The sequence below is a fragment of the Scatophagus argus genome, chromosome 6 (genome assembly GCF_020382885.2).
Source record: "Scatophagus argus isolate fScaArg1 chromosome 6, fScaArg1.pri, whole genome shotgun sequence".
Taxonomy (NCBI): domain Eukaryota; kingdom Metazoa; phylum Chordata; class Actinopteri; family Scatophagidae; genus Scatophagus; species Scatophagus argus.
The window spans coordinates 15,950,256-15,975,538 of record NC_058498.1 but is presented as its reverse complement, the minus strand read 5'-3'; the positions used below and the strand labels follow the sequence as shown (position 1 = coordinate 15,975,538).

Here is a 25,283-nt window from a genome sequence, read left to right as displayed (position 1 = left end):
TTTTCTTGAAATGCTGAATTGTATCAGCTGCCTCTGTGCTGTCAACTATAGCAGCATAAAATTCAGTTGCATCAAAAGTCCATAAAAATTGTATTTAAGCACCGTACATTACCTGTGTTTACATTTCTGCGTGTGTGTGTGTGCGCTGATCCATGTCCCTCTTCAGCGGATGTTTCTCTGACTCTGGTGTTTTTCTAATGGCTGTTTATTTACCCGAGAAAACAGGATGCGAAGTCTAACTTTACACTGAGGCAAGCCGTAGGAAGCAACTTACTTCACACTTTGTGTAATATTAACTGTTGAATCTACAGCTACGCCATGTGTTAATTCTTGTGTGTGTGTGTGTGTGTGTGAGTTCGTGTGTCGGAGCACTGCCTCGTCCCAGATGATCCTCTTCTTTGCAACTGCAGTGTTTTGCACATGACTTGTTCCTATTTCTATCCTGAACTCGATCACACATGCTCTCTCTCTCTCTCTCTCTCACACACACATGCACACACACGCAGGCTCTCCATAATTGTTACACATTTATTATGGTTTGACCTTTGCCCCCTGTCACAAAAGTCACCATGTTGTACTACTTCACATAGTGCTGAATCAGTGACTTTATGAAGCCATTTGCACATCTAAACACCCGAGCTTGTTAACACAAAAAACTTTGAACACCGAATCACGTTTTAAGGGCCTGTCTAAACTTTTTCGAGCATGAAAACTGAAAAGAAGAACCACTTCTGAATTGACCTTAGGGACAAATTAGCGCAAAATCCAGCAATAATAATGATGAGAATGAGATTCTGAGATGTCTGAAGATTTACGGAGTGCAGGATGGGATTCAGCAGAACATACGTGAGGCCAAAATTCCATCCATCATGGAAAATATGTGCTATTGTTAGCAATTCTTAGAACATCTTCCATAACATCCTCCTTTCTACCTCAGCTTTCCTGCCTTTCTTTCCTCTTCTTCACATTCTTCCACAGTCAAGCTCTCTTTAGTTAGTGGGTAGTTTTTAAGGGGAGGGGGGAGGGGCAACGAGTCATAACTCCTCCCCTTCTGGCCTGGGTGAATGCAGGGGGTGAGAGAGAGGGAGAGAGAGAGAGAGAGGGAGGGATAAAGAAAAAGGGAGACAATAGACTTTAATCACTCATGTGGTTGAGAGCTGTTGGCCAGCCAAACTCCACGGGAGAGGGAAAATAAAACAGAAGAGGGGACAATAAAAACTGGTCAGGGGGAGTAAGGAGAGGAACAGGAAGGCCGAAGACTGAGGTGGACAAGCTGAGAGGCTCATCAGTTACACCTCTGAGCTGGGGACAAGTCCAGTCTACAAGTAGACTGGGGAGAGAGGAGGAGGTGACCGAAACATCTGGCAACCTAAAGAAGACCTAAAGGAGCCCAGCTGATCCTAAATCCTGTTCATCTTGATCATCGTTACTTGAGATTTATACGTCTTCTACCCAAGAAGTCTTCAACCACTGCACCAAACTGTCCAGACTGGGGTATGTCCTGCCATCCCTGTCGCCCCTGCCACTCATCCAGGCCGTCAGCATGATTTCCCACTACCCTCTGGCTACCCTGCTGCCCTGGCCTGCAGGTCCCCACCACCACCACTGTCCAGACCTGGACTGCACCTTACTGCTGGAAGGGGAAGGAGGAGTAGCCCTGCAGAGGTACCAGCCTCGCTCTCCAGAGAACAGCCCTCACCACTGGGTCAGTACAAGGCAGATTAGTTGTGTCTGTCCACCTCTGGTGGTTTGCTGACATTGTTTTTATTATTATTATTATTTCTGGGAACACAAGTACTTCCAGTCTTGTTAAACAATCTGGCAGATGTTGGCCTCTGTGTGAATGGCCTTCCCCTACCTTCTGTTGTTTGAAGTGTGTGTGTGTGTGTGTAGAGTTTAGTGTCAAAGGTTTGGGCAGTTTTGATAAATCCAAGGATGGGAATTGAAGAGGAAAGTGTGAGAAGCAGTAAAAGGAATCAGATTAAGACAAAAACCTGAGAGAAAGAACTGAGAAAAGAATCCTGGAACTCTAAACACTTAAAGATGTGCAGTGAGGAGCAGATTGCCAGTGTTTGTATCTCCTCCAAGGTCTGTTTGTTGGATGTCTGTGGTGGTTGTGGGGAGCAGAGTGATAGGAAAGGAAAACTGTAGAGAGTGTTCATACAAGTTAATGTGTGTGTGCATGAAAGACTTGAAAGCTACAACTGAAGAAATCTGTGGTTCTTCTGGACTCAGCAACTCCGGTGGTCACATGAACAACTAACTAATAATGACACATCATGCACTCATCAGTCTACACTTCCTACATAAACCACAAGTCTAATGTACAGTAAGTGAAGGATATTTTGAAACCAAATGAAAATCCGTTTCCCCAACTTAGAGATCAATCAGTGCTTGGTTTGCCGTTTCCCATATTATTGCATTTCAGTTCCTCTGTCTGACCTTCACTCAGGGCAACTTTATGCAATAACCTGACAACTCAGTGCAATAATGCAAACGAGACAGTAACGTTTGGTGGCACAGACAGGAGGATAACTGATCTCTTGTGAAAAACAGTAATTCACACTCACTGTAACTACCTCTTATCAGTCATTGTGTGTGTGTGTGTGTGTAAGTGAGCACGGCATCCATGATTGGTCAGGGTTCACAGAAGAGGCATTACTGACTTTTCTTCAGAACCCAAACTCCATAATGACTTTAATATGATGAAAATGCTTGCATTACACCTCATGTCAGTGCACACATATTTTTGTTTATTTACCTCTGCTTGATTCGTCTGCGAGGCCACAAATTCCTCACAACACTGTGATTACCAGAACAACCTGCAGCAACAGCTTATTCCAGCTTAGCTGTGGCTGATTGTTCGCATGTGCGCACTTTTGGTATTGAGGCTAAGGCGAAAATATTCGCAGTGTTTAGATGTGGCACACTGAGATTTAGCCAGTAGAGAGATGAGATCAGAAATCACTTCAGCAGCACAGGAAACATTTAGGTCATTTACTTAAGCTGAAATACTGTTGCAAGTACAAATCTTGCACTAATACACTTACATTATAACATATTAGATTATTATTACTTATACAAAAGTTTACTGTACTCTACTGTGGTTGAGCGCATTTTGAACTGTTTGTAAAGGACAGCAGTTATTGACTATTTCCATTATGGAATCACCTGGTGATTTCTCCAAGAATCAGCTTATTATTTGGATTGTAAAAGATGTTAAAATGGTGAGAAATGCAGGTCACATTTACACAGAGCCCGAAGTGACACCTGCACAAAGCTTGTCTTGTCCAACCATAGTATAAACCATAAAATCGTTAAAAACAAATTAATGTATATGTATGTATACTGTTGAGTAGTTTCATTATAACAACACAGATCCCATTTTGGAAAAATGTGGCAAAATAAAAACTAAAATAATCCTCCCTGAAATGTGGCCGAGTAGCAGTGGAATGTTTATAAAGTACAAGTATCTAAAATTTGTATTTCCTCCACCGCTATTCAGAACCCCAGAACTCCATTATAATTACTTAACATAAAAAATAATTTAATTTTAGGTAATAGTTCATCTATGTAAATTGCTGTGGGAATGTGGTGTTTGCATGGATGTTTTACGTGTTGGGAGCTTATCATCCTTGTTGCTTGTCTGACATCCTGGCTGACGTGTCCTCCCGTCTCACACCATTGTTTCCGGCAATTGTTTCAAGGGTAACGTGGATGGTAACGTGGAGATGCTGATACTCTTCTGAATGCTGTGAGGCTCAGCTTTACATGCATCGTGCACTGTGTCCAAAAAAAAAAAAAAAAAAAAAATCAAAACCTTATGACTCTTTTTTTACAGTATTGAATTGTGATTGCCCTCATAGCTGGGATACAGCGCAATAAGTGTGATTATATTGAGGGGTGAATGCACTTGTTAAAGTTAAGTAAGAGCAAACAGGTCAGTGTGGGTTGTCATGACAGTGAATTGAGTGAAGCTTCCCTTTTGTGGCAAAAAAGCACAAATCACCTAAAACAAGCAGATCCATTTTGCAAAAAAAATTTTAAAAAATAACTGCAATTGTGCAATAACTGCACAACCTCTCTACATATTAGTTTGTGAGTCCATCAGGTAGCTCACACCCGTCATGAGGACCAGACTTTACTAATCTCAAGTGTTCCTCACTCTCCCATTGGTTAACTTTTCTCCTACCTACATTAGGTTATGAAACCAAGCCAGTCATAAAGGCAGTGATTTGAGTGATTATCTTGCTGTAATCACCCTGCTGTGCTGTTATAGAAGGCTATCAGGTCCACAGTTCAGGTCAGAGACGAAGGAGGAGCACTGAGGTGTCAAGCAGGCACCAGCAGTCCACAGGGTTCTTTTACACTCCGCTCTGTCACTCAGTGATAGGGGCAATGCAATGAAGCTGTCAATAAACTCCACTAGAGGGAATATTAGTTGCTACCTCACATCCCCTGGACTACAGTAACCAGCAGAGTAGTTCAATAACCTCAGTGGGTCATTTGCTGGAAATGCAGAAGTAATTTTCAGCAGGGAAAACAGGGACAAAGGGAAAGGGGGGGGGGGGGGGGGGGGGGGGGGTGACTATTTCGATGAAACTGCGCTTTCCATTGAAAAAAAAACATAAGAAAGCTGAGTTAGCACTCCTCCTTCCTCTTTCTTGTCTTTTTGAACAGAGAAGTGCACGTTTGAGACTGACGCTCAGTGACGTCTCAGTTTTTCCATTTCTAACATTTCGATTCCTGCTTGTTGTGTGTTTTGATGACTGTTGTGATTCACTCATCTGAATTTTAATTCTTTAGCTTTTGTCAGTAAATAAACATAAAACTGTATGACTTTTAGTGGTGCAATTCCATAACATTTATGAAATATAAGTCTTACAAGTTTTTAATATCAAGTACAGCACCACTGAGGGAGCAACATTCAGAGGATATGAAAAGGAATGGGTTTAATCATTAACCCAGTAAGCACTGACAATACAAAAAACAGATGGAGAGACCGTAATGCAATTCAGGCCCGTCATCTTTGTCCTTTCTTTTATCTCAAACTGCACAAATCAAAAAACAAGCAGACTTCTCCTTTTTCCAAAATCCAGTCAACCACTTAAGATGGTGTTTACACACTTGGGTGACCTCAAAGTGTCACGTTGTCTGGTTGCCTGCAGCCCTGCCAAGGTCCAGATTGTGATCTTGGGCCTAATTAGGTCACATAATAGGGCTGGTGTGAAAAGTCAATATCACAAGCATCGTCCCTGTCACCCGAGTGTTCATCCCAGCGCAACAACACCACAGGAGCCACTTGCTCAACTGGGGCAGAAACTCATCGCACCATATGGAGATGGGTGTGTGTTTTGAGCCAATGATGGTAGGAGGCAGAAGGCAATATGTGGAGCAGCACCACTGATTTCATTTGTGCGTACATGGCAAGGTGCCCCTACTAAACACACACAAACGCACACACACACATTAAATTCTCTAGTCCTTTTCCCGCTCAGGGCTCGCAGTATTAGCCAGGACGCATGACTAGGATCAAGCTGACGTTGTGATGTGTGTATTAGCATGCGTGTGTATGGCATTAGTGTGTGAAGCTGGAGGCTGCTGCAGCTGTCCAGACAACAGTTATTAATACGAGCTGTCAACATTCACACAGTTTGTATGTCAGCAGATTACGAACTTCATAACCCTACTGAGGCCAGACACAAAGAGATACACTAACTTTAGAACAGGAAATACATCCTGCATTTGTTTAAGTAAAACATTGTGATATATTTTAAAATCTATCGTGAGTGTTTATGCATCTAGATTGTGATTGAGTGAATATATTTTGGTGCCATGGTAACAGCCGTGCTTGTTTTTGTACATCTACTGCCTCTTTTTTGCAGCAGCTCTGATGTGTTGTGCATTACTTACGCAGTTTCATTTCCTACAACGCACATGCTTCACACTTCAATATTAACACTAACATCACTGCAGATGGCAGCATGTCATCCCTCAGATTCAGAATAAGAGGCAAGAATTAAATGGCAGTTAACTGTAGGTAAAGACTGAAATAGCTTGATGGTTAACGTATGTGTGATTTTGCACATTCTGATACAAGGAGTTTGCTGACTACTGTGGTCATTTTTTGATGTATTTTCCAAGTTTGGTACAGCAGAAGTTGTCACCAGCCTGCTACCGGCTGCACTGATGCTGTGTGTTGTTTTTGTTGCATATGTGAGAACTTTAGGGTAGCATGTATCTGCTGGGCAACAGATGGTCCATCACTCATTAGCGGGGGGTCAGACAGACAACTGAGCCAGTCCAGACTGATTCATTCAAGGCTTAGCAGGACTTAGATATGGGGGGAGGTCACGGTTGGGGCCTCATGAAGGTGGTATATGTATGTGTGTGTGTGTGTGTATGCGCGCGCGCATGCTGAGACTGTGAATTATTGTAAATCGTCTAAATACAGAATCACCTGAAAGTACATTAACACCATCTGAGTCATCATGGCTTCGGAGAGAATTATCCTCACTCTGGCGCTCCAACTGACCCCTTTTCAGTTTATTATAGCCTAAACATCCCCATATGTAAATATAACTTGGTATATTTAGTGTTAACAAAACTTAATAAAACTAATTTAAAAAAGTATAGTTTCTTTTAAGATTGTGTTGGATTGCAGGGTCAGCTGTGTTTGATGTGGAGTGTGGAGGAGGTGGGGTATCTGTCTGCAGCCCCGGACTTTACTGGAAACTAATGATGTCACCCTTTCAGAGTGAGAAAGTGGGAGAGCTCAACAACAGCCAGGACAATAGATGTGAGGGGAGTAGAGACATGACATAAGAGAGGAGGGAGAGAGAGACGTAGAGCAGCAGACAAAGCTTTTTTGTGGCCATTTCAAAAAAGGGTTCAGTTCAGTTCAGACCAAAGAAGACAGAAACAGAGTGAAAGAGAGAAGGAAAATGCAGCCCTGTGTGCATGTGTTAAAATGGAAAACCTGAAATGTTCTGTCTATCTGCGATAACATTGTTGCTACTGCTGGATCAGCAGGCACTCATCTGCTGATCTGTTACCTCATTAAAAAACAATCAGATAAATCTGTGCACTCACTGAGTGCCTTAAACAACCTGTTAAAACTGTTTTGATTCTCAGGTTTTATTGAGTTACAGCAGATCATCCTGACCCTGCATCATAAATCTAACCTCTTGGGTTTTGTTGTTCTGGCCTGGTCTCACTGCCTGCTGACTCTGGATTAGCAGAGTGGCTTATGAACTCTGCCCTCTACTGGACAGTATGCTTTGGAAACACAAATCCACTAACCACACACAGAAATGTACAGGGAGCACACTGTGTGCATGCCCCATTCATAATGCAGGAAGAATGTATAAACAAGAGCAGACAGTGGTGACACATTCAGCAAAAGATACGGGAGCAGGAAAGTTTCCATTTCTTTTTTTAACCCAATGACTTTCCATCGGAAAGTTTGGCTCCAATCACAGCTGATACACCTCTGACTTGATGAAATGTGAGTCTCCTTTCCTCTGTTTACTCGTCTCTCAGCAGAAAAGAAGCACATTGTCTGTTCCCAGTCTGAAATATGAAATCACTCTTTCTGTGGAAGCCAGTGCAAGATGGTCTCATTGGATCATGCTTGTCTTTCAGCCAGTATGGATCAGTTGCTAGCTGTGCTGTGAACTCCCCGCCTTCTGTCTCTGTCTCTCCCTTTCGCACTGGCAGAGGAGATAATGCTCTTTCAAGTTATCAACAGTGTTATACGCTTTCTCTGATACACAACCTTTCTTATCTTGGATGGAAACGCTGAGACCCTCACTCCCATCACTGTCCTCTTATTGTGTCTTTCTGTATTGTGATCTCATATGTTTATCAATCTCTCCAGCTGTATCTTCTTGCATTCTCCTCTCTTGTCCTCTTCTCTCCTCTCCTCTCCTCACTTGCGTCTATTTATTTGTCTGATTTTATGACCATGCTCGAGGCCAGAGAGGCTCCCTAGCCAGTCAGGTATGAGGACAGCAGGCTCACTGGAGTCAGGAGGCTGGAGGCAGGAAGTGGGAGATTTCCTGGAATGTGCGTTTTTCCCCACAGTGGTGCAATAACAGTACGAGCAGCACTCCTCCTGTTTTTGTCCCTTTTCTCTCTGTACTGTGGCTCCCTGTTCAGACTTTGTGGAGCAGGGAGAAGAGCAAATTCGGGAAGTTCAATAATGACAGGAGCCCATTATAAAAAAAACTGCTCTGCCGTGGTCAAGGGCTTTCCTAAGTGTAATTACGTCATTAGCCTTCAAAGAGAAAGGAAAACTTAGTATGAGGATTACTCTGTACTGCTTTGCAGGAATACCTTGTGCAAGAAGATGCAAGTCACCTCTGTTGCATTCCTTTTAACTTTTGCATTCAGACTACATGAAATCTGATTCCAAGGGAGAGAGATGATGGGCTCACTTGTATTTATCAGAGCTGCAGACTTAAAAGACACAAATATAAGGATGCGAAACTTTCTTGCACTTGCACTGTATTTCTATTTTATGCTAATTTATACATCTACTCCTCTAAATTTAAAAGCAAAATATGTTACCTTTTGCACCACTGCGTTTGCTTTGACAGATACTGTATTATAAACAAGAACTTGGTATTATCATCTCTCATCACTATTGGCATCTTCGGGAAGTCATTGGTTCCAATCAGTCCTGAGCATAACTCTTTTTTTACCTTTGGAAAAAGACAAGCAAACTTTTCCAGTCTGTTTGATAAGCTGAGCTAGCCCACTGCTAGCTCTAGCTTCATATTTAGAGTACAGACATGAGACCTGCTTTTAATTCTTGGCAAGAAAGCAAATGAGAGCACTGAGCTCCTAAAGGACTTTGGTTTAGCCCAGAATACCTAAAAACTGCTCTGACATTTACTGAACTGTAGCCTCCCATTCCTTCAACTATAAACCAGGCCTTCAGAAGCTTCTTTTCTGCTGTGTCCCATTAAAATACGAGTATACTTTGTGAACCTGGACCCCAGAGAGAGAGAGAGGAATCTTTTCATTCTCATATCAGGTTGAAACCTGTGGGCACTCATCTGCTCATCCATCATGCAGAGCAGCAACTGTCACATTTGTCAGATGTCTTGTTTGCGCTGAGATATGACATCATTCCCACTGTGAGACCAACACTCCAATCCCCCTGGGGCCGAGCTGGAGGTTATATGGGGTCACAACCTTCCCACTGCCCCTATGGGCTTCCCAGAGCTCCAGAGACCCAAGTGGACAGCGGGGCAGCTTGGCCTGGGAACTGGAGCCTGGCCAGATACACAAGCCGATGGACAGTCAGCAAGAAGAAACACTGATAAAACATATGACTACCACACACAGAGAAACACTGACTGGCTTCCCTGGCCTTCTGGTGTTAAAGCGGGCGGGGGGAAGCAAAATGGGGACCTTGTGTGCGTGGGTGCATCTGTGTGTGTGCACCTTGCTTGACAGCGTGGTGTGTGACAGTCAGTGACGCTGAGAGTGACATTTGGGGTTATGTGTTAGAGGAGTGGGTTGATATCATGCACAGACAACACTGAAAAGGGGCCCATGGCAGGTCGAACCATTGCTCCTACTGAGCCAGATGAGAATAAGGATCCAAACATTTCCACTGTCTTCTGACTCTGACTCAGTACGTTAGTTGTTGCATCAGCTGACTAAACAGACAATGCATGAACCACCGCTTGCTCACGTTTGATGTATGTTTACGATACAACTTTGTTCAAAAACACCGCACAAAACGTCGGTGCTTGATTCATATCTTCCCCTTTATTCACACAAGTGGGCTGCTTGAGTACGTGTGAAGGCACATTCACAGTGGAACAGTGTTGCCCATTCTCACACTGAGCCCATTCTCCTCTACTGTCACTGACAATGCACAGCACTGGTGACGGCATCCACAGCCTTCCTTGTATTGTCCCACGCAGGGGCCGTGTGGCTGCAGCTGCCTCGTACGCAAGACAGCAAGGGCCTAGAGTGCCTCCCTTCATCTACTCAGATGAAATTTGTATGCTAACGTTAATATTTATATGTTCATCCATTTGTTATATGCCTATTCTCAAATTATGCAAAAAAGGGGAAAAAGGGAAAGTTTTTACGCTAGGCTGAGATAGAAAAGTTAATCTCTGCTTGAGGCTAGCGGCTTCGGCCTACATTAGCCGCTGCTAGCACAACACACCTGAATCTTACCTGAAAATGAGTTGCATCATGGCTAATGTTGGCACCAGATTTTGACAGGGTTTAAAGTGTGGAATAAAACAATTCAATACTTGGTTCTACAAATGAGACCTATTTTTGACCCTCCATCCTGAGCATGATAATCTTAGAGGACTATAATGCTAAATGAGAGGAGACTTCTTCTAAGGGTAATAGGTGTGTTAGGGCTCAGCAGTCTGAGTTAGTCGAACAAAGTATGGATCTTCTAACATTATGGTCTATCATAGTGAAATTTCTCTCAGATGTCACCATACCTTCATTAACCCCATGATGATAAGGTCATTAATAAGACCTTAGTTCAGTGACTTGTAGAATTTAGCATCTTTACACAGTGCAATCAGACAACCCCCACATGACAGGAAAATAGTCAAATATTCATTAAAAGAATAAAAAAAGAAAAAGATTCGTGTCTATATCTATCTAAAAAAAAGTTTGTTCTCTAAATATAGAAAACAAACAAACAATGAAATAAAAGAGTAAAATATTCTAATATTCGTTTTATTTTGTAAAATCCCAATATTTAAAAGTAAAAGAACACACAACAGCAGTAAAGAATTAATAAAAGCAGTTGCGATTCCAATGAAGGAACGTGATTTGTGAGTCTTACGCATATTGTTGCATTGCGCAAACAAATCACAAGCTTGCGTCTGAGCGCGCACGTTGTTGTCAGTCTGATGAAAGCAGGACAAAACGAGAGGAGGAGTTTAAACCGGACTGTTGTGAGTGCAGGGAGGAGGAGCTCGCCCATTCAGTAGAAGAAGGGAGCTCTCACTGACAGGCATTGGAGGAGGACTGGAGTTTGGAGTGGAGCTGGCGGAAGTGTGTGTGGTAAAGGAAAAGAAATTTTTCAGCGAAGATTTGGGATTTTTTTTTTTTTAATTAAAAATAAGGAACACATCTTCTTCTTTCCTTGGCGGATTATTCCCGAGCTCTGATGCTGTCCCCGGATCATGAAAGAAACGCTCACCATGAAATTTGCCTGGAAAACTAAAATGGTAAAAAAATCAAAGCAAAGAAAAAAAAGAAAAAACAAACTCGTGGTTTTCCATCCTGCGCTCTGTTGTTGAATTTGTGGTTTTGTAGAGAAGGAGAGCGGGAGGGAGGTTGAAGAGAGAAAGGGGGAAGAAAAAAAAGGGGGGTTGTTTGTATGCTTGGGAAAGTAGCGGATAAAAGAGGGGGGCGAGGGGTGCAGTGGGACAACAGTCGAACATTGAGTCTTAATTGTTTTTATAGTCTTCACATCCCGTTTAACCCACATTGCTGGTGCGTAAAGATGTCGCGCAAAGTTTGGAAACGCGGGGGAAAGGAGAACATAATTTTTATTAGAAAAATCCCCTGCCTACCCCATCAGAATATGAGCTCGATCCGCGAGCTTTTCCTCCCCTGATTGTGGATATGAAAACTTTTGTCTGGGGCCCCGCAGTGAAACAGAGAGGGAACAATTGGCGAGGCCCCTGCCTCTCCACGGGTCCCAGCTGCGTCCAGGCGAGGAAAACACAAAAGCCAACAGATCAGCGCTAAAGATTTAACACAACTGTTGTTGTTGTTATCTTGGGAGTATTGTTTCACGCTCAGCTGATAGGCAGATTCACATTATTTGAGCAGGGATAGTGTACTATTTGCCTGTCTGCTCTGTTTAGTGCCCTGCCTGCATGTGCACTTTTTGAACATCTTCAAAGGAAGGATCCCACAAAGTGCAGAGAGTAAACAACTCATCTCCTGTTTACAACGTACCCAGGGTCATTTGATATACTGTACTCTGTCTAAACTCACTCTAGTCTACTGTGTTATGTTTCCTGTCCTCCTCTCTCTGGTTAGTAGAAATAACACTGTGACAGACAGTTTTTCCATTTCCATGCAAGCTTCATGGAACTTTGTCTCACTATAAGCCCTAAACAAGGTGAACAAAGCGAACATTTTTTTAAACCCTGCTCTGAAAAACATCTCTAGTTCGGTTGCTGACAAAAAACAGGCTGTGTGTGAAGACTGTGAACTCAGCAGCCCAAGCTGGCCAGCACAGAGACCTCCCGCTATTGTTTTGGGAGTGTGTGGACTGCATGACTCATGCACTGATGTATTTATCTGTCTCTGCGCCAGCCATCCAGCCGCGGCTAAAGAGACAGACAGACATGCCCTTACTAGGTTGCTGACCTTAATGTAAGATGCTGAACGGGGTAGGGGATGGAGGCAAGTTGCTGAAAAATGCATCTTGGGACATGCAGACATGCTTGCTGGTTTTATCTTCCAGAGTCTGTTAAAATCCCCTTTCTTTTTACTTTTCTTCTCCCTTTCTCTCTCTTTGTGTTTCTTTGGCCTGAGCTTTCTTTTCATGTCGGCATCACATGTTTCTCTTCAAACCCAAACACAGCCCAGTCATGGCTGAGCGCCACTGGCCTCTAGGATCGTCCATTGAGCCTGTTAACGGCAACTTTGACCCTTGATCTCTTCTCTGGCAGTCCTTCTGCTTTGGGAATGGTGTGGACTTTGCCATTGAGTTGTGTAAATGAAAGTGGGGACAAGTGAGAGTGATTTTGGCTGCCACGGTGTGTGTGTGTGTGTGTGTGTGTGTGTGAGGACTTGGCCGTAATACTGCTTGCGTGGTGTTTATATTTGGCCAGTCCCTCTCCTTTGCTGTCTCTGCCTCTGTTTTTGTCTCTGTCTCCGTATGTTGATGTCTCAGCATATCTCGGGCTGTGTTTGCGTGCACCCTCTCCGAGCAGGTTTGTATTTTCATTTCAATCTGCGCCCTCCATATGTTTATGCACTCTGCTGTTTGTCAGTGATTTACAACCAGAGAGAGACACAGTGCATATTGGGCGAGATGAGCACAAATCCATTTAGTCTTGAGCTGAGCTTGTTTAAGTGTAGTTGTGCTCTCAAAGCACAGATTTGTAATCAGGCTCTCGTGGCTTGTATAATCAGTCAGACAAACAGACAAAGACATGTCAACAGAAAGAGCAAGTCATGCAAATGTCTTGTTTTATAATGTAGAGGCTTGTTTGGGAGATTTCATCCACTCTGGTTCTTATCTTCAGCTTTGTGAGCTTTAGGAAAGTAGTCGAGCTCTGACTTCAGCTCCAGAGAGACTGGGACATGGTGAAAGAGATGGATAGGGAATAAAGGAGGGAGTAAAGGCAGGGAGGGAGGCCTGGCAGGCTGTAGTGGTGGGGGTTGGGGAGTTGGTCATTCTTGATGTTTTACTGCACTTTAGTCCTCTCTTTACTAGTTTGTTTGAGTGCTGTGGTTGTGTTTCTGGGGGTGTTTTTTTCTGATTCTTTCTTCTGCTTTTCTTAGTTTCTAAAAAAAAGGTCAATTCCGATTTTGTTTGACTGTTGCAATGACACTCAATGTGGAAGTAAACTCTGCAACTGTTTACATGAAATTGCTGTATCTTTTTTATCCCAAACACAGCTCTCCTCTCTTCTTGAGCTTTCTAACATTCTCCCTCTTACTCTCTCCTTTCAGAGCTCGGTGCAGGACTGGGGGGAGGAAGTTGAGGAAGGAGCCATCTACAATGTGACACTAAAGAGGGTTCAGATTCAGCAGGCGGCCAACAAGGGAGCGAGATGGCTCGGGGTGAGTGGGCCCGTTTGATGTCTGCCAGTGTGGCAGAATCACAAGAAGAGATGAGTCAAACCTCCAGCAAAACAGATCACACTTGTGAAAGCCTGATGCTTTTCCCCCCTGAACCTGTTGAGGTGCAAAATGTGAAGAGCTGGTTTTTAACTCAAAGTGGAAGAGCATCTGTCTCTGGAATCCATCATGTGTACATGGTTTATCAAAGCAGTCCAGTTGGTTGTGTTTGCAAAACAGAAAACCTAATCTCTATTGTTTTAAACAGATCGTGTCTTTCAGCTGTGGGGCGTCTCTCAGTATTGTTCTCCGCTATGACTGTTGTTTTAACATTTGGAGCTATAAATTTTCCAGTTTAGACAACACCTTTTAGTTCCCTGCTCAAAAATCAGTTTCACCAGACCTGGACTGTTCAGCTAAAGCATGTGATTTCCTGACTTTCCCAGCTGCCAACAGCACCGCTCTCTCCCCTGTACAGCAGAGTTTTATAAAATGCTGGTGTGACAAAAAAGAGGGGGTATTAAAGGCTTTTCTTTGAGTTGTGCATTTTTTCAGTGTGTATGAGGCATTGCTGTTTCCTCCACTGTGCTGTTTATACCAACATAATAAGATGTTATACAGTATGTTATTATGCTGCACAGAAGGGCCAATTAGGGGCATTATCCTTAGTTTCTCTTGTGTGTTTTCTCAGTACCAACTGGAGGAATGTATGAGCCCAGCATAACAAGTCAGATATATGAGGCTTTCTTCTGTCCACAAGGAAAAAAACAAAATCAACATCTTGTGTTGTTAATTTGTTTGTATGACCGCTGTCTCTTTGTGCTTGACGTGGGGGATGGGGATTGGCACATGAAACAAGAAACAGATAGCAGCTCTGAGGCTTTAAAACTGTATTGATATATTGACAACGGCATGAGCTGCCAACTGTATTCGAGCTAATTAAAACAACATGGGTGCTTTATACTGTGATGTCTATTGAGTAGAGCAGAATAGAGAGCGATACCTATTGAGCCTGAGTATATTTAGTATATGAATAGCAGCAATTACAATCAGTGGGATTGTACGCCTTCACTGGTGTATTGTTTACATGTTGTGTGTAGTAGTGGGATGCAGAGTTAAGTGCTTTTCACATTCATCGTGAAGTTTGGTCCTCTAAGTCTGTGTGTGTGACTGTACAGTGGGTCACCTCACAGACATAAATAGTGGTCTTTCTTGGAGCTGTTATCAGAGGGGAGAGAAGGGAGAACTTGGTTCTGCTGCTGTCCTCCTCTCTGTCTGGAGGGACGGCGGAGGGAGGAGGGGCCTGCTGTGATTAAAAGCAGATTGGAGCGTTTCCTGTTGTAGCGTGCTAACTTCACCAAGGTCTCTTTCTCTGCACGTCTGTGCCACCTCTTCTTCTACTCTCTCCCCGCCTGTTTTGTAATCATTCATTCTGTTTCCCCGTGGATACAATAGTCGGACACATCTGGAGAAATTAAATATAGGTCATGACTGTCCTTAATCTTTCCTCTTTCCCTCCATCTTTTTTTGTATTCAAATAAATTATTCCACTTATTGTGTTATTTAAAATTTCAGAGCTTAGCTAACCAATTTCATTGATTTATGAAAAGATTTTATGTTCTGTCAGATCATTTTTTCCAGTAAATAAACAATACAGTGCAACGCAAGACATTATATTATAGTAAATCAATGAAGAACAGGTAACAAAGCAAATGATGTAAAACAAGTCTGGCACAGACTAAAAGAGAGGGACAAAACATAAATAAAATTCCACATCAGTACAAAATAAATGAAGTTTTGTTAATGATTGTGGGAGAGTAATTAACTTGGTGGTGACTTTCATCCACAGCAAAGTAAAGAAAAATTTTGGAAATCAGGTCACTGCAGTGCATAATAGCAGCTCTTCGGTTCATGTCACGTTGGTTTAACGGTATACAAACTATGTGTGTGTTTAGGCGGAGGGGGATCGTCTGCCTCCCGGCCACACTGTGAGCCAGCTGGAGACCTGCAAAATCCGAAGTATCCGTGCTGGAACACTGGAGCGTCTGGTAGAGACGTTACTGACAGCGTTTGGAGACAACGACCTCACGTACACGTCCATCTTTCTGTCCACCTACAGAGCCTTCGCCAGCACACAGACTGTACTGCAGCTACTGCTGGACAGGTATTGCTGGAGTCAGGTGTTGCATAAAGCCAGCAGAATGTATTTGTTATATGTTTTAGTGGTATTGAATGTGCTCTCTCCTCATTTTCGTTTGCAGATATGGAAGTGTGGAAGAAAACGAGCAAGACGCAGGCAGACACCGAAACACTGAAACCAACAGAGCCATCAGAAAGTGAGTTACAGTTTTATATGTTCGTCACTGTCACTTCCATATGGACGGCCCTCTGTAGATAGCATTTTGTGCTTTCCTTGCTGTCTCAGTGCTTTGGCCTCTATCTTGCGTGCCTGGCTGGACCAGTGTCCTGAAGACTTCCAGGAGCCTCCTGACTACCCCTGTCTCCACATGCTAATGCACTACCTGCGCAGGGCCCTGCCAGGCTCCGAGGTTCTTAGACGAGCAGAGGGTCTGCTGGAGCAGCTGCAGAGTCAGGCCAACATGGAAGACACTGATGGTAATTAACTCTTTTCTAACGTATAGTTCTTTGATCTGTGCAGTATTGTTTACTTTTTTTGTATGAAATTTCTTACGAGCGACATCGTTTGTGTTTACCTGCCTTCAGCTGGTTTTCATGGCAACAGTTCTTTCTGCCTGGGAGAGGAGGAGGAAGTGGAGATCGAAGTCCAGGAGGACTTCCTGTCATTCGGGGCTGACCTGGTGGCTGAGCAGCTGACCTACATGGATGCGGTAAGTGGATGAAATGGCAGTGAGAGTTGTGTAGGAGGGCAAAGGTCACGGAGGTTACACCCTTATGATGTCATACTAACACCAGCCTGTTCTGCTTCCCCAGCTGCTGTTTAAAAAGGTTGTACCCCACCACTGCCTGGGCTCTATCTGGTCCCAAAGGGATAAGAAGCACAACAAGCACAGCGCCCCCACCATCCGTGCCACTATTACGCAGTTTAACGCTGTAGCGGCCTGCGTGGTCAGCACAGTGTTAAAGCACAGACAGATCAGACCTCATGTCAGAGCGCGGGTCATCCAGCGCTGGATAGACATCGCTCAGGTTGGCAGAAACATGCACTCAAATGCACAAATACATCTCTAAACCTGCCACTGAAATTGGCCAAGTTATGACCGTTCTTGTGTTAACTGTGTCCTAACAGGAGTGTCGAATACGCAAAAACTTCTCATCTCTGCGAGCCATCGTATCTGCGCTGCAGTCCAACCCACTGTACAGGCTGAAAAGGGCGTGGGCCTGTGTGCACAAGTAAGCCTCCAGTCTCTCAGCTATGCAGACAATCTCAGCAAGTCTCGATAGAAGAATCAGCCCTCTGGCGCATTTCAGCATCTCTGAGATATTTTGCACAATTATTTTAAATCATATGTCCACTACCATTTGCTAACATGAATTTGTGCTCTACACAGAGACAGCATGCAGACATTTGAGGAGCTGTCAGACATTTTCTCCGATCACAACAACTACCTGACAAGCAGAGAGCTCCTCATGAGGGTAAGTTCTGACTATATTTACTTAATATCCGAGGGAACTGTGACAATTATTGAGTAAATTTAATATCCTCTGTAAAAATGGCTAGAATCTCTGGGACTTAAGCTTTGTCTTTTTGTTTGCTCTACAGGAAGGCACTTCAAAGTTTGCCAGTCTGGAGAGTTGTGCCAAGGAACACCAGAAACGTACCCATAAGAGACTACAGTTGCAGAAGGAAATGGTGAGACAAAGACTGAATATCTAAGAGCTTCTGCAATAAAATGCCAGAGAAATGGATCTTTTTTCAAAGAGTACTAAAACAGAGCTCTATAATCTGGAACAAGACGTTCCTCTAATGCACTGTGCTGTAAAGTGAGTCCTAGCCTCTCCATTATGATCACATGCTTAGCTTTGTTTACTCAGTGCACTATGTCCTGTGCTTGCATTAATTCTGTGCTTTGCAAAACCTACACTGGCATCTATAAACCGGGGGGGGGAGGGGGGATTGTAATAAATTAGTCTCTGGCATTTTTGTGGCATCATTAAAATATTTATTTCAACTAAATGTGGTTTCAGAGATATCAAAAGGCTGTATTTCTCTACAGGGAGCAATGCAAGGGACAATCCCATACTTGGGGACTTTTCTAACTGACCTGACTATGTTGGATACGGCCTTGCCCGACCTAGTAGAGGTAAGAAGAAATGCTTGACACCTGCTGAATGTGTGTGTGTGGGTGTGTGTGTTTTGATGTTTGTGAGCATGTGTCTGCGAGTTTGCACACCTCCGTGGATCTGAGAGCCTATCTGTGCAACCGCCGTCAGAAACTGGGGCGTAAGTTTCCATGTGTGCGTGAGGAATTTTGTCAGTCCGTTTTTGGAGTGGTCCGCCTAACGCCGTTTGTATAAGCAGCCACTGGTATGTGATGTCCAGGATCTGACAGCGTGCTCTTTGTGTCCTCTGTAGGGTGGTCTGATCAACTTTGAGAAGAGGCGCAGGGTGAGTGCAGCCGCAGTCGTCCACCTCTGACACAATTATGCCACGACAGTTATCACACGATGAGCTTGGCTGACTGTTAAACTGCGTGTAACCTTCACTCTTTCCATGCAGGAGTTTGAGGTGATAGCTCAGATCAAGCTGCTGCAGTCCGCCTGTAACAGCTACTGTCTGACTCCGGAGCCGATGTTCCTCCGCTGGTTTAAGAGTCAGGTTCAGCTCAGCGAGGAGGAAAGGTACTGCTGCTACCCAGAATACCTTCTTTCTTAATTGCACCATTATCCAAATTGGTGCATGAGGTCATGGTCTGTTGGACCTATTGTTAAAAGCAAACACAATAAGAGCTTCTTTCTGTCCTTTCTCTACGCTTCTCCCTGCTGTTCTTCTGTTAGGCCTTTACTCCCCACTGATCTATTGTATCACATTTCTCTCATCCTCTCTGATTATCTCTTTCCTTCCCTCTTTCTCATATTTCATGGCTCTATAAGCCACCGTGCATATGTTCTGATTTTTTTAAAATGATGTTTAATCAATGTTCAATCAATGTTCTTTCTTGCAGCTATGCCTTGTCCTGTGAGATTGAAGGTCTCGGTGATAGTAGTCCAACCTCACCCAAGCCTCGAAAAAGCATGGTGAAGAGACTCAGCCTGTGAGTACATCCAGAAAATAGATGTGAACAGAACCTTGTGGGGGAGGATCTTTATTTAAATGAAATTAAGTGAAGAAACATCATGTCACGTTAGAGATGTCGCATTCAAACACTGGATTGCTGTGACTTATTTATTTGATTATCTAATCACCAACTTCCTCTTCTTCCAGGCTGTTTCTTGGAACAGACAGTAACACAGCCAGTTCTCCGGTCAGAGAGACACCACGCTCGCCTCCTACTGGCAGCTCAGGGGAGAGCATGGACTCTGTCAGCGTGTCCTCCAGTGACTCCAGCAGCCCATCAGACAGCGAGGGCCTCAACCCCACTCACGCCTCCGACTCCCAGCAAAACAAGGTGCATTTATACCCTAATGTGTTCATTTTGATCACTTAGGGACAGTGTGAAAATTAATGACTTGGAGAGAGAGAGAGACGTTAGAGAAATATCTCAAAATAATGAACCAATTAATACATCTCGCTTTGTGGTTAATAACTAAAATTGCATTTAAATTATAATGTAATAATAATTCTTACATAGCCACAAAATCTCACACAAGACCAACCAAAGACAATTATACATATTGTCATAAAAATCTTCCACCTAGTCTTTCTTTTTAAACATCGAGCTGTCACTAATACATTTGACATTTTTTGACACGTTTACCTTTACTGTAGCTCTGCATAAAGTGACGGTGGGAGGTGTTCAAGTCCAGAGGGAAATGCGGCAGCGTCTCTGTGGAGTAATATTCATATTTGAGTTATTAAAGATGCTTGTCAGGACAAGCATGTCGATCCTACTGGCTAATCGTTGAAGCCCTGATGTGTCAGAAAATGTAGCATCAAGCCAGCAAACAAAATGTATGATCTGTTTAAAATCAGTACTCCAGCTTAATAATTTTCTTACAGTCACTTAGTCAAAATGCTGTCGAGCTCTGCAGGTGTCACTTTGTTCCAGTATTTAAAAGTCTTTCTTGTCTCAAATAGCTGCGAATTGATTATCAAATGATGGTTCAGTGAGCTGGTGGAAGAAAACGTTCCACTTCTGGTTTTATGTGTTTGTAACTTCTGGTTATGTTTCCTCAGCTGTCAGAATCCTCCTCTTGTACTTCACTCCACTCAATGGACACCAGCTCGTCGACAGCCAGTGTCTCCATGACCCCTGCCTCCCCCTCACTCCCCGGGCCCCCCTGCACTCACAGACGCTCCATCTCCCTCACACCCTTGACGCCCAGCTCTCCCAGTCAAACCCCAGCTTATAACACGCAGGCCCAAGATTCATGCATCATAAGAGTCAGTCTGGAGCACGGCAACGGGAATCTCTACAAAAGCATATTGGTAAACATGCGTGTTTGTGTTCGATTTACCTTTACATTTTCATGTAATAAATGATAAATAAGTAATCTTTTTGTCTTTTCCCCGTATAGCTGACCAATCAAGACAAGACTCCAGCTGTGATTTCTAGAGCCATGGCGAAGCACAACCTGGAGGTGGAGCCAGAGGAGGGATACGAGCTGGTACAAGTCATCTCTGAGGAGAGAGGTAAAACAACACGACTCTGCTCTCACATTGAACCTCATTAATAGTTTTTATAGAATCTGAGGCGTTCTCTCAAAAACCTGCACTAATTTGCTTCAAATAATATCTTTCATGGGCAGTTTTAAGAATTAAGAATTCAAATTTTATTCCAAGAGATTAAGTGTTATGTTTACAGTGAACAGTAAGCAGAAGCTGTTGCAACAATTACGGCATAAAAACTTTGATTAAACACCTTTTTTATCTGGAGTCCAGCATTTTAATCATTGCAGTTTATTCACTAATTACGTGTTTACCAAACTTAATGATCACCAATAACTCATGTATCTCTAACTGCACTTACAGCAAAGAACTAAAACCACACTGACATTTTTTTGCCTTTTCTCTTCCTCTTTTCATTTTATTTTTTCAGAACTGGTGATCCCAGACAACGCCAACGTCTTCTACGCCATGAACACCTCAGCGAACTTTGACTTCCTGCTGCGGGTGCGAGGCTCGGCAGGTCGGACAGTGCAGCTGCGAAGCAGGTGCAGCTCCACCCTCCCTCGCACCCAGCACCGCTCGAGCCTCTCACTAAGACTCAGCAAGGTCACGCTGTGACCCTGGACTGCAGGGAACCCAGCTGTTTGCCCTTACACCACTAATCCAGGTCTATACCGGGCATGGACTTAATGTGAACTGATGGGTTTTCGATGAAGAGGCTTGATGGATAGATAGATGGATGAATGAGGAGCCTTGGAGGACTGCTAATGGATCCTAATGAGACTCTTTTAGAGCTCCACTTTGACTCACCAGTTGAGTCTCATTCTGAACTGTGCCATCCCTCTTTGCCCCCTTTAGCCCTTTGCCCAGCCTTAATATGGAGCAAGGATGTGTAGCGTGACTGCTGTGCCAGTGGGACTTAACTTTTGACTAGTGATGCCTATGACAGAGTGCAACAGTGTCCCCAAGTGGCCTCCACTCTGTACAACAAAAGGTTTTTGCACATGATGCGGGAGCAGCCAAACTCCTGACCTCCAACAGTATTCTGATGTTGAACGAACTTGTTTTTGTCCTGTGATGTCTGTGTAGCTGAATATTTACTTCTCCGGCAATAGAAGTGTGATGAATGCAAAAAAGACTGATGGTGGAATAGAAGATGAAATGGACTGAGTGCCCAGTCCTGTTGCCTTTATCGATGTATGAATGGACCTCTGACAGTATTCTGAATGATATTGATCAATTCATTGACAGGAGCTGTGATGTCATTATTTTCCCTAGTTGGGCATGTTTAGCTGTCCAGCTTGTGTGCACTGTGTGTGCAAACCCTCTCGTGCTATGAGCTGTGTGATGAATGCAGCGTTACGTGCATTCTGATTGGTTCGACTGGTTACTTGGTTTTAACAAGTTCTTGGCAAATGTTGAAATGGCCTTACCTGCCCTATCTTTAGGGTGTAGAGATTAAATGTGCGCTGCTTTCTGATCCAGAAAGACATTCTCTCACATCCTCACATTTTCAGTTTGAAGAAGAAAAAGAAGGAAATAGATGTAAACAAAAACAAAGAAAAAGAGGGACCTGACTTCCTGAAATGGAAAACATCATGCAAAGTGTCTCAGTGTCCCTTCATTATATGAACTATAGAGCTGCACTTGTCAGTTGGTAAGAGATGCCAATGAGATGTGAATATAGAAGAATGAGCAAGCCGCTCTGTAAGTGGTTTTCCCCCTCTTCACTAAATGAATTACTATTTTTGTTTGTAATTGTGGCTTTTTATATGTTTTTGTAACACAATTCAGGCGCCAAAAAAAATGTGCCAGATTGGAGACTTTTAAAAGTAAATGTTAAAAAATCCAGAGTATCATCAAAAGAAAATCCTCACTGAGGGACCCTTCACTTTGTTACAAACACAAGAGCCAGACGCCTCTTCACACAGTAAACACCCATGTGTTTGTCTCATGGGTTCACTCCTCATTTCCAGCGCCATCAGAGTTTCACAGCAGCTTCACCAACACTTATCACCTGTCACATAACAGCCGCACATCTCCAGTTAAACACTCACTGAGTCATTTTTTTTCCTGTCAGTTATATTCCACTCCTGCAGATCTTACAGTGTCGTGCTATTGTGCCATTATCAGATGTTTTTACAACCAGTTAATATCCCTGGTTAATATTACACCCCCCATAAGAAGTAGTTCACTGTTGGACTTCTGTTATTGGCCCAATCATTTATCTCCATGCAGCACTTGACTTTAAAATGTAAGTAGAGTAAATCACCCTCAGTTCACGTGTTCTTCACTGCCAAAGACTGTTCCTCTACCTGAACGAATAAATAAATAAATTATTATCATTATGATGACTGTTGTTCTGTGTGTGTTTTTGATTCCCTCTAAACGTTCTGGAACCATAGCTTATAACATATCATTTCATGCATCTAATTATTGTAGTTTTGTACAGTCACAGCTGTTACGTGATGTTTTCTGTGTCTGCTGTATTTTTTTTTTTTATTTGCTATTTTAAAGCACATCTGTTTGAGTGGACAAACAGCTATATAATCATTATATAATCATTCTTCCTCTGACTACTCTGTCTGTTTACCATTTGCTGTGATCAACATGAAAACTTCTTCACTCCTGTTAGGATTGACATTATCAATAAAAGCACTGAAGGCTGTTCTGGATGGAGCCCAAGTTATTTTGCTGAGCGGAGGACATTTCTGCTGACTTGAATGCAACAGTCTTGACCTTCCTTTTCTGAAACTGGGTTTGATTTGCTTTTGCTGGTTACACAACATTTTTCCAGGAATTCAGAGACAAACATATTTTTTGACATTTATAGGAATAAATTTAAAACATGAAGACGGAGCTAAATTTAATCCACTTTCTTTCAGGCTCATTCATCACCTGAATCCCCTGTTGTTCTCCATAAAACAAAGCGAAAATCTCCCGCTCAGCCATAAGTAATATAGAAAACAAAGTGTATTTTTCAGCAGAGCCACGTAATTTCTGAAGTTTATATTTCAAATATCTACACAGGTCTTGGATGAGTTTGCTTCATTGTTTCAAGACATACAGCTCAGAGGCACAATAACCAAACCAGAGTGGAGGAATCAAAAAAGCTTACCGTAGTTGTGTGTGTGTGTGTGTGTGTGTAAATGTTTGGGGAAAAAAAACTGATCACCACATTTAAGACCATTAAGAGGAAGGTCAGCATTGGGGTTAGGCATGTTCTGGTTAGAGTTTAAGGTGGACTGAATTCGAGTCAATCCAATGTTCCTCCTCATCTGTTAAACAAAATGATGTTTCTTCTTTTAACTTTTCTCCAATTTTGTTGTTTGTTCATAGAACACCAGAAGACTGTACCTCTTTTGGCCTCTAAAAATCCTTCAAAACAAACTATTTAAGAAAGAAAAGTCCTTCACTGGTTGAATTCAGAACTCAAGTCCACATTAAGACCATAAACTGTGAGTCGCAAGGTACATATTTATCCATTACAAGCACATGTTTATGTGCTCACAGCTCAGGGCCTCTGAATGCTGTACCTCTAATAGTGAGACACAAACACATCAGTGCAATTAATCCACAAATGCAATCCACTTCTTGTCCTAATGAAAACACCAAAGCCTGTATGACAGAGTTTATCCTGTGAAAAGCTTCCGGTAAGTTCAGTCGCCACTCAGAAGGGTACTTTTACACTTTTTTATCTGTCTCATCGTTGGTCAAGGTGGGAGCAAGCTGTTAAAGTGGCATAATAGCTGTTTGATTGAATTTAAGTTCCTGCTAACAACTGGACCGTGCACATTTTTTTCTTATGTGAATGAAAATGTGACAAACTGGCTCATCAGAGTGAGCCATGCAGTCCAGGTACAAATACATATCCTCTTACCTCATGGACGAGAAACACATACAAAAACAACAATACATATTCCATGCATTACTTACTACAAGGAAGTATGGGAGCTCATTAGAAAGTACAATAGACCTCACGCTGTTAAATATCACTGAGATATTCAGAATAAACAGGGCAAAAGATGCCCCACAAAAAAATGGTAATGAGAAACAAAAGCAGGACATAAACTCAGCAGGCATGCTGGGTCGCCTTAAACAAGCATGCATCACAACACTGAAGGGAATATTCTCCACCACTAAATCTTAGTAACTTATGTGAGGAGGCTGAAAATCCTTCTGAAAGCCGGAGACACCATTTCATTAGAGGCCAGAGCTCATCCTACAGACTGGCGACTCCTTAAATTATTAAGCAGCAAGATATTATAGAAACAATGTGTGTATGCAATACAAGTGTCGTGTTTTCCTTCCAACCATACTGTTTTTCACCCAAGTATGAAGGAATGTCAAAAATTTGTGTTGTGTAAATTGTGTTATTTCAGCAATGTTTACATTTTCTAAATCTTAATTTTTGTATGTTAGAAAATGAGTTATGAAAGAAGAAAGAAAAAAGTGTACCTACTCATAAAATCTGAGGCTGAGCCTGCCAGATTATTCATCAAAATGCATGACTTATAATTATTCTGCTGTCATGTTTAAGCAATGTTGTTTAAGCAATAAAACATTTGGGTGATAACAAAGACTAAAACCAGTGACAAAATGTCTTTGTTTTAGCTTAGCTTGATGTACTTACTTTTTTTCTATCTAAGAAAGCACCGCAGTCTTCACTGGCTGTCTGCAGCCCTGTGCTGTAGTCAGCTTCTGGCAGCCTTTTCCCTCCCCTAATCTGAGC

General features: G+C 42.8%; 1 protein-coding gene across 2 annotated transcripts; it reads left to right on the top strand.

Annotated features, from left to right (window-relative positions):
* Nucleotides 1-1,173: 1,173 nt before the first annotated feature.
* On the top strand, nt 1,174-22,902 carry rgl1 (ral guanine nucleotide dissociation stimulator-like 1). 2 transcript variants are annotated; one of them, XM_046391822.1, is made up of 18 exons: nt 1,174-1,705; nt 13,696-13,806; nt 15,759-15,967; nt 16,065-16,139; nt 16,229-16,419; nt 16,528-16,652; nt 16,756-16,971; nt 17,072-17,175; nt 17,334-17,418; nt 17,546-17,635; nt 18,000-18,086; nt 18,359-18,391; nt 18,503-18,624; nt 18,948-19,037; nt 19,208-19,391; nt 20,120-20,371; nt 20,461-20,575; nt 20,982-22,902. In XM_046391822.1, exons 1-18 carry the CDS (start codon nt 1,544-1,546, stop codon nt 21,167-21,169), a joined length of 2,439 nt encoding a protein of 812 aa, XP_046247778.1. In that variant the 5' UTR covers nt 1,174-1,543; the 3' UTR covers nt 21,170-22,902. The 2 variants fall into 2 exon arrangements, with proteins under 2 accessions (XP_046247778.1, XP_046247779.1); XM_046391823.1 differs by lacking the exon at nt 1,174-1,705 and adding an exon at nt 10,777-11,225.
* Nucleotides 22,903-25,283: the final 2,381 nt, after the last annotated feature.

What these genes read in the sequence shown, in the direction of transcription:
- rgl1 (XM_046391822.1), top strand. Translation starts at nt 1,544, where the DNA reads ATGATTTCCCACTACCCTCTGGCTACCCTGCTGCCCTGGCCTGCAGGT. An exon ending in ACCAACAGAGCCATCAGAAA is followed by an intron (nt 16,140 to 16,228) that starts GTGAGTTACAGT and finishes TTGCTGTCTCAG; the next exon opens with TGCTTTGGCCTCTATCTTGC. An exon ending in CCGACTCCCAGCAAAACAAG is followed by an intron (nt 19,392 to 20,119) that starts GTGCATTTATAC and finishes ATGTTTCCTCAG; the next exon opens with CTGTCAGAATCCTCCTCTTG.